The following is a 16695-nucleotide window of genomic DNA, read 5'->3' as shown; positions in this document are numbered from 1 at the left end:
TAGCATTTTTTACTAACTTTCCCCTGCTTATCTTTCCATAATTTTATTACATATAGTTTGAAAAGCAATATCTGAAAATCATTGAAAATCATTGTTATTTTTTCATAGCTTTTGAAAATCAGGTGCAGATGTTAAAAGTATGAAAACACAGAGATAATCATTTTCTTCCAAATTTCAATTGCTTATATCTTGAAAGCATGCACACGGACCCTTATTTTTTCTGTTTTATTATTCCCATTTTTGTGTACTATCAATTGATAACAGTCTTTTAAGGGGCTTGATAGTTTGAAACAAAGTAGCAAACATCTTAACGATTGGCACTGACAGTTTAAATTGAGTCATTGATCAAAAATGAAAGTCTATGAATAGATAACTGTTGTTGTCACAATCAAAACTTTTCTCATTGAAAATATAGTGTTTTTGTTGGAAATTTGATTTTTGTTGAATTTATTCACAACTTTTCAAAGATCATATTTTTAAAATATTGTCTTGTAGTTATCTCATTTTTCTCAGAAGTGCAATGCCGTATTTTTCTCTTTTCCGTTGGTTACCGATTCAGATTTATTTAAACATTTATAGTGGAATTCGATGTGACTGTCATACAAGTGAGAGGTTTAGCGCTATAAAACCAATCCACCATTTTTTACATTTGAAAATGCCTGTACCAAGTCAGGAATATGACAGCTGTTCTACATTCGTTTGATGTGTTTTATCATTTGATTTTGCCATTTGATTAGGGACTTTCCGTTTTGAATTTTCCATTATAGCTCAAAGTACGGTCTTCAACACGTAACCTTGGCTCACACCGAACAACAAACTATAACGGGCCCAAAAATTACTAGTGTAAAACCATTCAAACGGGAAAACCAACGTTCGCATATTTCCAATACTCATCGACACATGTCTAAGGACGGCAGGTATTTTACCAAGGATTTTATGTACCGTACAAAGTGTTCTTGTCTAGCCTTCAATCGTCCGACAGATACGAACCAGGACGGGTACTTCATTAAACGGCGCCCAGGACAAAGGCTAGTTCGTACTGAAACCAACCGTGCAATGGAATATTCTCTTGTTACAATATCTATAAACGACACATTCAGGCAGTTGTTATTCAAAAACTTATTAAAAACACTCAACGGTTGTTTTGGGGTGAGAGATCCGTTTGCGCCAAAAATGCGTCCTTTTTCGCCACAACTTTTTTTCTCCAATGCTACGTTTGCGCCACATGTTTTAAAATTACATCTCATTTGCGCCAAAAATAAAACATACGATTGCGCCAATTAAAAGAAAAATGACTTCCCTAATTCGAACTTTGAACCGGCAGTTTACACGGCAAATGTTTCCTTTTCTGAAACATATCTTCTTATTACTGCTGCTGCAAGGGTACTTCCCAATTTCAGGGATGTGGTAGCTTGTAACTTCACATTATTGTCCAAAAACACAACATTGAAGGATGAAATGCATAAAACAGTCCATAATAATTCCTAATAATAATAAAGCCCATACGCATGGTGGGAACAAAGCACTGTGTCATCAACATATGTGGCTAAAACATAATCAGCAAAAGATTCTATTTTCTTCTCTATTGGCATATATATATATCTTTATTAAATATTCAGCAAAGCAATAAGTTTTATTCTCTCTCTGTACATTGACTGTCTACTGCATTTTAAGTCATTTCACTTCAGATGCTCATCTTCATGGTGAAAAATCTCCGAACATATATATGATACTTTTTTCAGCCAAAAATAAGAATAAATATATATTTATAATCATTCATTTTTATGATAGATATCTGTACAGGAAAATTGGCGCAAATGAGTTCCAAAGATTGGCGCAATTGATACATTTGGAAAACAAAATTTGGCGCAAAAGATACCCCGGAAAAAACAGTAATTTGCGCAAAAGGACTGCTGCCGTTTTGGGAATGGAAAAAGAAATATGGTACCCTTGTCTTTCCCCACCGAGCAGTAAACACAATGACAAATAGGGACGTCCGTTTGGCTGGGTGAAATACATGAATTAACGACATGGTCCAGGCCGAATATGGACGCTGAAAGACATGCCCTCTGCATAAAACGAATCGATTGCAAATTTTAATACTCATTGAAAGGTTCGTATGGAGTTGGTATAAAGACCAAATAACTATTTATTTTCCACAGTCTTAATCCTCCCATTTATCCCAGTATATACACTTGACTGAACTTATTATAATGTTTGCTTGCTTGTTCTCGTCCTGAATTTGGATGACACATTTGCAATATAAATTTTAAATAAAAAACAATAATAAATCTAATTGACTACTTTATGGTATCGATCATTTCTAAAAGAATGTTTGTCAGAACATGGAGCATAATTCAATATGTATTATAAAAATTCACATAATTTATTTAACATAAAGCTTGGTATTAGCATGTCTTCTTTTCCAATTCTTTTTTCCGTTTATGGTGTATCTAAAATAAAAACAAAACAAAAGAATGAAAAAAAAACAAGATCGTGGCGAGGTTAATCTAAAAAGTTGGCATCAAACCATCTCCTTTAACTTGGACAGTAGTGTAACAATATAATATAAAAACAAACTATAGAATTAAGTTAAAAAGGTCTTAACACAACAGATTAATACTAAGCTTATACCATAACAAAGACACCAAAAGACACAAATGAATATAAGAATATGTGGTATGAGTGCAGATGCGACAACTCTCATCCAAGTCACGGTTTGTAAAAGTAAACCATTATAGGTCAAAGTTAGGTCTTCAAATGGAGCCTTGGCTCACATCGAACAGCAATCTATAAAGGGTCCTAAAAATGTAAAACAATTCAAATGTGAAAACCAACGGTATAATCTTTATAAAAAACGAGAAACGAGAAACACTTATGAACCACACCAAGAAACGAGAAACACTTATGAACCACTCCAACAAACGAGAAACACTTATGAATCACACCAAGAAACGGGAAAAACTTATGAACCACACCAACAAACGACAACTACTGAAAATCAGATTATTCCTGATATAGTACCAATTCCCAGGATGTCTGAATGAAGTGCAACACCCATGACAAGATATGATCGCCATGATAAAGTTTCAACAAGGAGTAAGAATATTCAACAGTGTGTTTTTTTTATTTTACAAAATACGAGCGCTATTTGTCATGACTATTGTCCAACCATCTTATTAGTTACTAGTTATCAAATGAAATAAAGAATATATTAACAGGAAATGAATACATCATTTTTATTGTTTTTAATGCTGTTAATGTGTTTAAATATGCTGTTTAAACCGCAACCGTGCTTGATAAAAATGTGCCTTTACATACATATAACATTCTAGAACGCTACTCATCTGCATTGTGCAAGACATGCGCACTTCTGTGTGAATAGACTTACAACCATAACACGCTTTCGATAAAGTGCCACTCGTGTTTGCTTACTTTGTATTGAGATACAGTTGGTTGTTGAGCCTCGTTTTGGAAATAAACTACAGATCGTCTCAGCCATCTCAAAATTAGGTATCTGATTAACTTTGCACTTAATTATCACCTCTGCAAGAAGAAAGCACAAAAAAAACTGTTAAAACAGAAAATAAATACATATCTGATTAACTCTGCATTTAATTTTAAAATCTGCAAAAGGAAATCCTACAAAAACTGTCAAAACAAAACATAAAAAGTAAATAGGTATCTGATTAACTTTGCATTGAATTATAACATCTGCAAGAGGAAATTCTACGACCACTGTCACTTCAAAAAATGAAATTTGGTAGCCATGCATGCAAAACATTTTTTTTAAAGATTTTCAGTAATTTCATCAAAGATACCAGTTTTATATATGTATACATGCAAGAAGGGCATTTCGTCTAAAAAGATTCATGAGTGACGCTTAACAAAAAGTACCCGATTTATAATTTGATTTGAAATGTCATTAAAAGAACGATGTGACAGAGCCCCCTTAATGAATGTGACCTACTGAATTAGACTTTTTACCGGATTTGTTATCACATAAGCAACACGACGGTGCCACATGTGGAGCAGGATCTGCTTACCCTTCCAGAGCACCTGAGATAACCCCTAGTTTTTGGCGGGGTTCGTGTTGCTTATTCTTTAGTTTTCTATATTGTGTCATGTGTTTTATTGTTTGCCTGTTTGTCTTTTTTTCATTTTTAACCATGGCGTTGTCGGTTTGTTTTCAATTTATGAGTTTGACTGTCCCTCTGGTATCTTTCGTCCCTCTTTTAGGGACAACATTTGAAAAGGATTTGCCAAAATCAGCTTAGATGGGTCTTGTGTGGACAAAACGCGCGTCTTGCATATTAAATTATAAGCCTGGTATCTTTTGATAGCTATTATTTGTGTGTTTCTCTGTCTTGTATGTTTTGCTATTTATTTGCAATATAGTCCTGTCATGTAATGTTGTCATTGTAATGTTATATTTAACATTGCCATAAAAGCAGAAGGTTTGGCTAGCCACAAAACCAGGTTCAACCCTCCATTTCTTAAAATGTCATGTGCCAAGTCAGGAAAATGGCAATGTGTCAACGAGACAACAACCCGACCATAGAGACGACAACAGAAGAAGGCCACCAATGGGTTTTCAATGCAGCGAGAAACTCCCGCACCCGGAGGAGTCCTTCAGCTGGCCCCTAAACAAATATGTTACTAGTTCAGTGATTATGGACGTCATACTAAACTCCGAATTATACACTAGAAACTAAAATTAAAAATCATACAAGAATAACAAAGGCCAGATGCTCATGACTTAGGACAGGCACAAACAATGCAGCGGGGTTAAACATGTTTTTTCAGATCTCAACCCTCCCCCTTAACCTCTAGCCAATGTAGAAAAAAACAAACGCAAAACAATATTTATACATGTATACCTCTACAATCTTCTTGACAAGGAGGCACCGTTTTACCATTTATACAAAGTGGAATCATTGTTGCACATCCAATCATTTCAGCGGATGCTTTCGGTATAGGACATGTAACAGTGTTTGTAAATATCTGTGTCAGAGCATTTTCAGCTTCAGCTAAACGGGCGTGTCCAATATAATTGGGAAACTTGGTAGAATTAAAGCCGTATTTGTCACAGTTGATGCTTTTAACTGGAACGCATTGAGCTAAAAAAAAATGAAATAATAATGAAATATACGTTTTTTACACTGTCATTAATGAGCAAAAGTATCCCGTTTGTTTTCTCGATCGAATTGTTTTACATTTGTAATTTCCGAGCCTGTTATAGCAGACTCTGCGGTATGGGTTTTGCTCATTGTTGACGACCGTACGTTGACTTAAAATATATGATTTTTTTGTGTCATTTTTGTCTCTCCTGGAGAGTTGTCTCTTTTGGCAATCATATAACATAAGTAACCGGTGTAGATCAAATGCATCTAGGTAAGTAACAAATGTAACCAGATCATCTTTCGTATAATCATGTGTGGCGAGTTGGTTGACCCTTATGGAATTTCCGTTTCACAGATGATATTAGATATGCTCCTTATGTCCTTACTACAGTCCCGTTCCATTTTCACGAATTTGAATCAGAGAATTGAATGTGAAGCAGGATCTGCTTACCATTCCTGAGCACATGATATCACCCCCGGTTTTTGGTGGGTTTCGTGCTGCTTAGTTTTTAGTTTTCTATGTTGTGTCTCATGTCATATACTACCGGTATCAATTGTCTGCTTGTCTTTTTCTATTTAAGCCATGGCGTTGTCAGTTTTTTTATCTATGAGTTTGAATGTCCGTCTGGTATCTTTTGTCCCTCTTTCGTATACTCTTGTTTTGATATGTTTGTTATTTTAAAAACATATAAAATTATGTATTGTATAACATGTTGTAGTGGTTATAAATATATAACAATTCTGAAGGTAAACGTCGAGTTGAAAATTACACAGTGTATACCTTTTGTATTTATCTAAGTTAATACTTTGATTTATACAAAATAGTCGTTAGTGTTTTGTTTTACAAATGTATTGTAGTTGCACTACAATTTAACTCTTTGTAGACAGTTACATTTACCAAGAGATCATTGACATTAAGGACATCCGACTTAATTTTAGAATAGGATATCATTCCATTGGTAAACAATATGAGGTCTTTGCAATTATTTCGTATTAAAAAAAAACATCATTTGCATATTTACTTTTTTTTTTTTTTTTTGTTGTTGGTTTTTTTTTTTTTTTGTTGTTGTTGTTTTTTTGTTTGTTGTAACTTTTAACGACTATATTCCTCCTGCCTGATTACGGTCTACTGAAGGTACGACTACAGTTTGACTTTTCTTACTCCAACCAACAGTCTTTAAAGATTAATTTCTGCCGAGATTTTCAAATGCATTTTTAAATTTAAGACTCATTTAAAGCTGAAACATATTTCGTTCTTGTTCTTCAACATATTATTCATGGTATGATTAATTACCACAATGTCTCATTAACTGCAAAAAAGTGCTTTGTCAACAAGAATGTGGTTGACAAATATTTATATAACTAGTACAATTTACTGTTATACTTCGAAGGGGCCATTAAGTGTAGGTCGTAAGAGATATATTGTATTGCCCACTTCTTTAATTTTCGAGAATATTGCTTGGAGTTTTGAAATGTATTAAGACTGCAGTGCAACTTAAATCATTGGTGTTTCTTTGTGAACCAATAAGGTAACAGCAATGCATGTATCTATTGTCATTCCCCATTGATAGAGCGCATGTTCATTTTTAGTACAATCGAGTCTTGTGACTTAAAGGCTTAGATTAATACACGTTTTAAGTTTTTTTTTAAAGTGGTACCTAACACTACAGGGAGATAACTGTGTAAAATCAGCTAAACGTTTTAATTACGTTGTGTTGTTAAGGGAATATCAAGCTTCTCAATGATCAAAATAAGTGTTTGTCAAACTGCTATATAACCAGTGTATTTTTTCTGATAAAACGGTTGGTTCAAATTTGTTGAAATTTTTATATTTTTGTAAAAGGGTCAAAGTGAATACTTTGTCAAAATTTTAAGAAAATTAAACGAGCCAATTTAATTTTAGTCAAAGTGTTGGGTACCACCTTAAATATGAGATGATCTGTACAAGTTCATTCAAGCATTGATATATCAAACTAAGGAATCTTCTTAGTAGTTTTGAGAACTATTTTCGAATTATTTTATTTAGTATTATATGCAAGAAATTAGCCTGTATGCATATTGCAGTATTGCTCTTGTTAAAATCTTAAAGAGTGAAGAATATGGAAAATGACTTAAAACTTAAGTCTCATTGGTCAATAACATAAACGGTACCAATTTTTCTGCACCAAATGCGCCTATCATCAATCAATGTCTCTTCGGTGATGCTCGAGAGCAACATATTTGAAAATACTAAGCTAGTTTACATTTAACTGGGACTGTGAAATGTCCTGACCACAATCTATCCTAATAACTTACGTATAGCGCTAAATATTCCTCGTATTGTATTGCCGCTAGGCATAACAAATCCACCATGTGGCTGTGCGTTCCCAGACATCATATTTCCACCAGGCCATTGCGGAATCCCAGTCATCATATTTCCACCTGGCATGTTAGCGCCGGTCCATTGAGCATTACCATGGAAACATAACATCAAAATACCAATATAAATTTCAAAATTCAATTTTGTATTCATATTTGAATGTGACAAGAGTTTGATAAAAAATAGAAAAAAAATCCAATTTACTGCACTATCCCGTATAGAGTTATCTATGTGAAAATAAGCCGATATGGTATGAATGTCAATTGCCCATCAAAGTTCAAATAAAGTTGGTTAAAGCAATTATATGCAACCATGCGTCTTTCAACAATGTGAAATACCCATCCCGAATATTTAGCTATAAACTCCCAAAAATATAAAAATTACGAAACAATTTATCTTTACCTTTTTTTTAATTAATGGTCATCTGTCATCATCATGTAATTACACAACTAGGATAGTTTATCCTTGTATAACATTTTTTTCCGTATTAAATAGTATTTGAATCAATTTATTTGACATTAGAACGTATGCTGGCAGAGATTATTACTTTGTTTTTGCCTGTGCTTGTGCCTTTTTGGTGCATAGCTAGAATATCTATATATTTATTTTCATTACATTTATCATCTTGCACTCGATAACAAAAGAAATACATACAACAATCATCTTAACCATGCTAGCTATTTGTATATATTTTTCTAATCACCCTAAAATTCGACATATTAAGTTGTTTTGAGCAAACCTACGCGTGCACCATGTGCAGTAAAATATGCTTGCCATCCCGGAGCACCTGACATCATCCTAGTTTTTGTTATGGTTTATTTGCTTAGTAATTGTCTTTTACTTTTTTACTTTTTTTTTAGTCATATTTAGTCGGTCTCTGTTCGACTTGTGTTTTGATCCTCCATGTGTACCTTCCACCTCTTGTTAACTATACTGAATTCCCATCATACAACAAATTGTAATCTATATGACACGATCATGTCGGTCTTTGTTTTATATTCTAGATTATAGTAAAATGTATATTAAGGATATTCTCTGCTGAAATTTAAAACAAAAATAGTTTGATAAATGTGTAACATGTAATATACATAAAAAAAAATATGGAAAATAAATATAGGTCCATTAGTACGGTGACCAAACCCAATATTTTTTTAATTTAATCGTCAAACATACTATATGGCTATATTATATATCATTGGATTCGGAAAAATGAGTACTTTTGGAATATCGATGTCGTCAAAAAGAAATATGGTAACATTTTTGGCATGAATTAAGGTCAAAGATCAACATACTATTTTCTTTTTTTCTTTTTACATTTTCAAAATTGAAAGATATCAGCAGCATTTTGTATTAAATTTTAAATCAATTGACAATGAATTATCTCTAAAATGTAAAAAAAAAAAAAAAAAAAAAGGATCTTATTATTTAATAATCGATTATTTCTGAAAATTGGCGTTTTTCAAACACTTGTTCTATGAGCCCATTCTATTATACAAGATCAATACAAATTCTGTTGCAGTTACCTTGCCGGGTGACATTCAACCTCAGCAATAAATGATAAATGTTGTTTTCGATTTAAGTCTTCTATCCCGAACGTTTATTTTGCAAAAGCTCATGCATGTAATTCATTGCAACCAAAAACCACTTATTACCTCTCAAAAACAGTTACAATTAAAAAATCAAATCAAAATGATCCATAAAGCAGATTTCTTCCAGGAATATCTTCCATTTCGTCTGTCAAGGAGTTTCTACATAATTCTGACCCTTGACAGGATCAAAGCTCCATACATGTAAGGTTTTAATTGTTGTGAACAAAAACTTTTCACATGGAGATTTTCCCTCACATGAACACACAAGATCCTGCAAGAATTCTGCTGAAAAATGCCCTTCAAAATAAACGGTGTGTAAATAATTAATTAATTTTCGCCAACCTTATTCTAAAGATGACGGAACAGGAGGTTTAGCAATGTGTGATGTGGTCAAAATTGCCGATTCAAAGAGAGGTAACCAGACTAAACATACATCTTTACTGGTGGCAAGCTTGACGCGCATTTTATTCATATCATGATGAAATGATTTAAAGATATTCTTCAGATCATGCATCTTCGAAACTAAATTCTTGCGCAAACAAGGGCTTCATCTTCGTCAGTACTGTAACACTATGCAGTGCTTATATAATAACTTTAATATTCAATATAATTTTATATACAAAAGGACATATATACAAATGGACAGTAAAGTTATAATATATATTAAAGTTTAACTTGCAGATATATAATTGTTTTACAACGTGACTTAGTATGTACATGTTTTGGCTTTAAGGTAAACCTATACTTTTGGCAGGTGGTCATCGTGTAGTGGTCAGTTAATTGACATTTATTGCTTTGTATTAAATGAACTTCAATGCTTAGCTATGGAAGCAAAAGTAATGACCACTGTTTATAACATATTTATATATTGCTTTTGGCTTTCTAAAAGTAAGTACCTGTCAAAGGTAGAAACAAACAACATTCTTTCTAAAGGAGTAGGGGCAATAAGGGCCAAAATCGGCCCCAGCCTAGAACAAATTCATTTTTTCTGAAAATCATGCCTGAACAAACCACTTTTTAGAACAGAAAAGATTTTGTTCATATCTCAAGCCGTTTTTGCGTAAGAAACTTTTAAAACTGATGACAAATAAATTAAAAAATCGTCTTTTTCCATGGAATATTTTTATTTGTAGCCGTTTTGAAATTTCAATGTAGCATATCCGGTTTTAACATTCAGTTGATAAGGGAAATGTTATTTTTCAACTCATACATTGTACAAATGCTATTTCATAAAATTTGTTTACAATTCATTATTATTATAATACCATAGTTACCGTTGCTATGGCAACAGAAACATACCTAAAAATAGTGAAATCCGAGATAAGCGCTTTCAGCTAGCTTGGATGTTCAATTGTTGGACAAAATAATTTTCTTAAACTTCTTTTAAGAAAAAAAAAAAGTTTTCGATTTCCAATATAAAGATGATAAAATCTTGGTCGTAGATATACATAAGAAGATATGGTATGATTGCAAATGAGACAACTGTCCACATAGGCCTTATTTTTTTTTTCTCGAAAACATTGGAATTCCTTGTTGAGGAAAAATTATATGAAATATTTGTTTAAAATTGATGGAGAAAATTTTTTTTCAGGAATATTTCAGAAACTTTTTGACTCAAATCAAAATGTCAGTAATAGGTCCTATTTTCATTTGAAAAAAAAACACGAATTGTCCTATAAAATTCTGTATAATCATTTTAAAATGATTATTCTCTCTAAATATTTTACACTTGATACACTTGAAGACACTTAATTTTTGAAAAGGAGAATTTTTTTAATTTAAAGTTTTAGATATTGACATTGTTTTTTAATGATTCTTTCTAAAATACTCTTAAACCAAGATTATTTTTCTAAGATGCCCAGAAAGTCTGATCAGAAAAAGAATCAGATCTACCTGGAACAAAATATACCTGTTCCAAAAAAAAATTTAATCTGTTTTTTAATCAATTGATTTGTAATTGGGTCGTTATCTATCTCAACTCTCTCTTAAAACTTTCATAGAATCCTATTGAATGTGGACATCTACACTGAAAGTAGAATTAACAATAGGTATATGCATTTAGTATTTGTTTCAAAGAATCTAGTAAAATGTTTATTAATTCTGCATTATGTGACCATTATTCTTTATTTTCTGCAGTCCGCAATTTTCCGTGAGTAAGGAATGGATATACTCTTAATATCAAAGTCACAAGCTATAAAGAACATACATTGTCATTATGCTTTATCATGAAAATAAGTTTTAATCAGTTATGTACTTATTTATTAAATCTTACAATTAATTGCAAATACATGTAGTCATATATGAAAAACATGTATATGAAGAACTATGTTGAACTAGTAACTCAACATATCAGAAAACATGAAGTTATTGTCTGAGAGATTCGAAAAAACGCACAAACTACAACTTGATACATTTGGCGCTGCATGACAAAAGATGAAGACATTGTGACATGAATATTAGTTTCTGAGAGAAAAGAAATGTGAAGAAAATATATTTTTGACAAACGGACGGTCATACGAACGGATTAGGTGATTAAAATACATGTATATAAGAATTCAGTCATTTCAACCCGTGCATTAATTGAACTGCCTTTCTGTAAGGTTTGAAGAACATGGATTGTTTTTTTTTTTCATATACACCTATACATAAAACCAGAGAGTACACTTTTACACAAGACACATTTCCTGATAACAGATCTAACTTTGTATAAGTACAATTTTACATCAAAAGGAATCGAGAAAACTAACAACTATTATTTCAATTCGGAGGATGCAGTTAGTTCAACATTTCTAGGCATATCAATGTGTGAAAATATCATACATTGTAAAGTATATGATTAAAAAAGGAATGAAATTTTTGTCATTTCTTCCAAATCAAAAATTATGAATTTTCATGTCATTCACTCTTCATCATTTGCTTCCTCGTTGTCACTTTCGTCAACAGTAACTGGATCTGGCAGGTTACGAGCGTCCAGAAGATATTTGCTCCAATCTCGACAGTTTTCAAAAATATTATCCGTGTACTTTCCAATACCAAGATACCAAATTAAGGCTGTAACATGAGAGCAGGTTCCTACAACACGACTTCCGGCTTTGCATTGGCAATACCAACCCACGACACTAATGTCATCATATTTAACCCATACACGATAGCATTTTGATGATATATGTCTTGACTGTATTTTAGCACACAAAAGATTCTCTTCATGGTCACATGTAAAAACTTCATAATTACCATCGTCATCTAAGTGTTCTCTGGTATAACTTGGAGCAAGTTTAAGTTGGTAGACTCCAACAGTAATATTTCTTATATCTTCTTCTGATAATCGGGGAAAAGAAGGGGCGGATGAAGCATCAATCTTTTGCCATTTACAAGAACGTTTGTCAAGGCCTTCCTCTATTATTTTCTCATGAAGTAAGTTTTTTTGCTTTGAAAGATAAAGCATTTTAGACGCCAATTGTTCATCTTGCTCTGAGTCCCCTGTATTTAGTTCTGGCCAATATTTGTTCATGATTGCACAGGCAATGTTGACATAATCAGACACAAATGGAATTTGGCTATTTGGTAGAACTCTATCTAGATATTTCCACGATTTAATGCGGCCATTAACGGACTCTACCACCCAACGGATTTTCGTAACAAGTCTTGTTACGTTGCTGTCTTCAACTGGAAGTTGAGACTCCCCTTTTTTATTAAAAGCTGGCATTTTTGTTTGAATACCCATTTCTTGCAGTAAGTCAAGTGCATCTCTAAAACCACGGTCAACAATCATAATATCATCCTCAGCCACCCATTTCTTAAATTCTTCAATGTCATGTTGGATGATGTGCTTCATTATTTGTGCATCGTTGTTTTTTCCGTCGCTATAGTAAGGTCCAATTACACTTATAATGTAACCAGAAGTTGTTACAAAGACCATTGGTTTAACCAGTGGTCGATGTTTGTGCATGCTATAACATTTACGTTGGAACTTGAATTGTGAACTTTTCTGGATATAGATATAAGTGCCATCTGCTACTATAATTGCTGGATACATTCCTTTTCCGAACAGTGATTGCGCTAGAGGTCGAGTATGCGATGTTATAACCTCTTCCCTACTTATATGATTAAATCCAAGATTAGATGGAACAAAATTTTCAGACAAGTATTTTCTAGCTGATGCAATAGCACGTCTTACAGAATCTTTACCAAGATTAAAAAGTGTTGATAGAAGTTTATTTGATAAACCGGACTTCAATTTGGTTAGAAATATTCCGATACAAGTCCGGACACTACGAGTCCGAGAATCCCGTAAATTACCCTTTTGGACAATTGAACATAGGTCATTAAAGTTTTCCTTAGAAAGGCCAGTAAGATTTAAAATGTCTGAGCTTGTAAGGGCATTTTCTGTGTCAAAGTCAATTCGCCGCTTGCTTCCTCTCAAGGCCATATCTCGGATTTGCGTAATAAGGTCCATTAAATCAGTACGGTTAAAAATGGACGAGGACTGCGAATGCGAAATTCTGTCAAGTGCATCAGGTAAAAATATTTCATTGCACAAGTGTCCTGGACAACATCTGGCACCAACTGTGAGTATAATGAGTTTATCTAAAAAGATATTAAATCTAGCGTTTGTTGGGACAACTACTAGCTTTGGGCCTCGGCGTTTACACACAACACACTGCGAGTGGCCACCTCCAGCTGATGGTATAGGCAGTGCGATACTTGGTGGAGATTTACATGGATGGCATCTGGCATACTTTGCTGGAGGGACGTACTCCGTGTCATCATTAATTGATTCAGATATTGTAGTTTGTATTGGGCATCTTACATTTGTGTCAATTTCTCGAGAGCATCGTATTCTGCATTTATTACATATTACACTGTTAGCGTGATTAATTTTGTCATGTTCAATGAAAAACTTCTGTTGTAAACATTTACGTAGTGATTTATTGTTGGGTCCAATAAGTTTCCGCCTGTCTCTGGTTTTTGGTCTTTTTGAACACAAAATGCAAGTATAGTTTCTTGGGGTTGACATTCTCTGAAAATTAGAAATAGAAATTGTTAAACACTTAGCACGAGGTAAATCAGAATAAAATAAAGAATATCCAAAGTGTGATTTAAAATTGAGAATATCAAAGTGCGTACGTTTTTTGGTGTGTTTATTTGTCTGCGCACCATGTGTGTTTTCTTTTTTTTGTTAATTTACATGTCAATTCCTTCACGAAATATCAGTTTTGAAAACCCTGATTGCCCATACTTAATTATCGTTTTACGTTTACAGCTGATTTCCTAATGCTTGTAGAATAATACTTTGGATGGCTACAAACATTTGATCAAGCTTTGTAATAACAATTGGCATCTTCAAACAATATATACTCCGGCATAGTTAAACATGTATATATTATATTTACATTTGATTGGAGGCTATCCCAATTACAATTTTATACAATATACAAAGAAAACAAACAAGCTTACCGAAGTCTTGCTCTACATGTATTAGGAAATTAGCTGTAAACGGAACCTACTGACAAAAGTTCATGTCAGTATCAAAATCACGGATAGTTAATAATAATAAATAAATACTCTTCACTCTTCACATATTAGATATACAGCATAAAACATGGATTCAAAGACATAACAAATAAACATTTATAGGACAGCAACCCCCACCCATATAACAAAACACAAACAAAAAGCCGTACATTGACCTATAATGGTTTACTTTTTTAAATTGTTATTTGGATGGAGAGTTGTCTCATTGGCACTCACATCACATCTTTCTATATCTAAACAGAGGGAAACATATTATATTCAACAAAATAATTCTACTCAATATTAAAAACTCTTAAGTCTTTTCGAAATGTAAATAATGCATGCTCTCATCAAAATACGTTTACCATAATTACTAGAAGTTAAAACACGCAGTCTTAATCCTATACTCACCTTAAGATCATGAGTTCCTATCAGGAACCGACGTATCCATGTCACCCATTACACGTTTGCATTGTTTAAACCAGCTCAAAATCTGTTGAAAAAAATTCAAGATTATCAAAATAATGTATATTTATTTTGAACTGAATATGATAGGTTATTAAGGGAACATTTTATGGTTAGAATGTTTATCAAAATTACCATGAAAATATAAATAACCATTCTTTCAATTTAAAAATAAAAGATTATTACTTCTATAGCCGCACATTATAAACTGTCAAAATTAGTATTTTTGATTCTGTGCCTGATAATATAAATGTATCAATTAATCATCATTAAAACATAGGTTAATTAAACTCTTTATTCGAGCACAAACTGCTTTGAGAAAATGAATCAGTTAAAAATAAGGAACTATACCTCATTATGGCACCATTAAGTATGTAAGTGACAACTGCTACGTAGTACATACAGGTGAAGTATAATGTCTATTCAAAACAACATGTATACTGCTCTTCAGTAAATATCTATAAAAAAAACAGTTCATCATTCAAAATCACTCTTTAAAACGTTATGACAATATAAAAAAGCATTTATGCCCAAAAAAAAAAAAAAAAAAAAAATAAAAAAAAAAAAATCGAGCTTCGATCTCAGCATCCCCGCCTTATTAAACTAACGACCTTATCCTCACGGCCATCGCTGCAATTGTCCATAAAGTGGTAAATAACAGGTACTTAAATACAACAGTACGTTAGAAAGGTGTCTTTAGCATACGACACCTAACATTTCAAATTGTAGGATAAATTGTGATCTTTTCATTGTTTATTTTAATGTTTGTAATTTCATAGTATAATGTTATAGAAAAGTGACTCTCAAAAATTCCTAGAACAAGTAGTTTTCAAACTCCGTAAATGATTTCTTTTCATTTTCATCACCCACGCAATATTTATATTACGAACTGTTAAAAATTATTGCCGTGAAAGCACATTTCTTGTGAACATACCGATTTATTTATGGTATATTTTGATTTTCTTACGGATTCATGCAAGTATTAAGTTTTTCAAGTTAAAATCGTGAAAATACTTTCAGTTTCATGTACCGTGAGAAGATATGACATAATGTATTCTAATATACTGTACGGACCCCGCACATTTCTGTTTAGATAAATCGATAAGTAAATTAATCAACATACCCTTTTGAATTGCAACCGAAATTGATAATCCTTTGCACAGCTATTCTCAAAAGTTAAGCGAAATAGATCGGGTCTAAATTACTGCTGGTAACTATAGACGCTTTCCTTTTGATTTCCTTTTGTACCGGGTTGTCCTAAAAGATGTCTTCTATACTCTGAACCGGCTTTTTCAATTTCCGCAACTTCTTTTCTATGATCATGTTTATATATAGAGTGATCAGACAATCTAAATATTTAACATGTCACAAATCAAATAAGTTACTGTAGAATTAAGTTTTTTAATGATTTTTTTTTTTATTTCATTTTTTTTATTTTTTATTTTTCACCGGACATCGTTTGACAACTCTATTCGATCCACAGTCATGTCAACAATAATCCACGAAAAAGACACCGCGCTGAAGTACGTCCATTATTCATAGTTCATTATTCATTATTCAATAATGAATAATGAAATAGTTCATTATTCACTATTCAATATTGAAAAATGAATAATGAACAGTGGCGGATGCAGGAATTTTCGAA

The 16695-nt window shown here is 32.6% G+C and overlaps 1 protein-coding gene and 1 long non-coding RNA gene across 2 annotated transcripts; both read right to left on the bottom strand.

Moving 5' to 3' along the window:
* Positions 1-2291: 2291 nt before the first annotated feature.
* LOC143056681 (uncharacterized) lies at positions 2292-7836 on the bottom strand. Its single transcript, XR_012972458.1, has 4 exons — positions 7419-7836; positions 4881-5120; positions 3436-3546; positions 2292-2453 (listed from the first exon to the last, which is right to left on the bottom strand). It is a non-coding gene; the product is annotated as an uncharacterized LOC143056681 (long non-coding RNA).
* A 2170-nt stretch (positions 7837-10006) lies between these two features.
* Positions 10007-16482, bottom strand: LOC143056545 (uncharacterized). Its single transcript, XM_076229636.1, has 4 exons — positions 16174-16482; positions 15402-15508; positions 14997-15078; positions 10007-14091 (listed from the first exon to the last, which is right to left on the bottom strand). The coding sequence occupies exon 4, from the start codon at positions 14086-14088 to the stop codon at positions 11971-11973; it is 2118 nt and encodes a 705-aa protein (XP_076085751.1). The 5' UTR covers positions 14089-14091; positions 14997-15078; positions 15402-15508; positions 16174-16482; the 3' UTR covers positions 10007-11970.
* Between the last annotated feature and the right edge of the window lie 213 nt (positions 16483-16695).

Source organism: Mytilus galloprovincialis, chromosome 13 (assembly GCF_965363235.1).
Source record: "Mytilus galloprovincialis chromosome 13, xbMytGall1.hap1.1, whole genome shotgun sequence".
Lineage (NCBI taxonomy): Eukaryota > Metazoa > Mollusca > Bivalvia > Mytilida > Mytilidae > Mytilus > Mytilus galloprovincialis.
This window is presented reverse-complemented; position numbering and strand designations above follow the sequence as displayed.

What these genes read in the sequence shown, in the direction of transcription:
- LOC143056545 (XM_076229636.1), bottom strand. Translation starts at nt 14,088, where the DNA reads ATGTCAACCCCAAGAAACTATACTTGCATTTTGTGTTCAAAAAGACCA.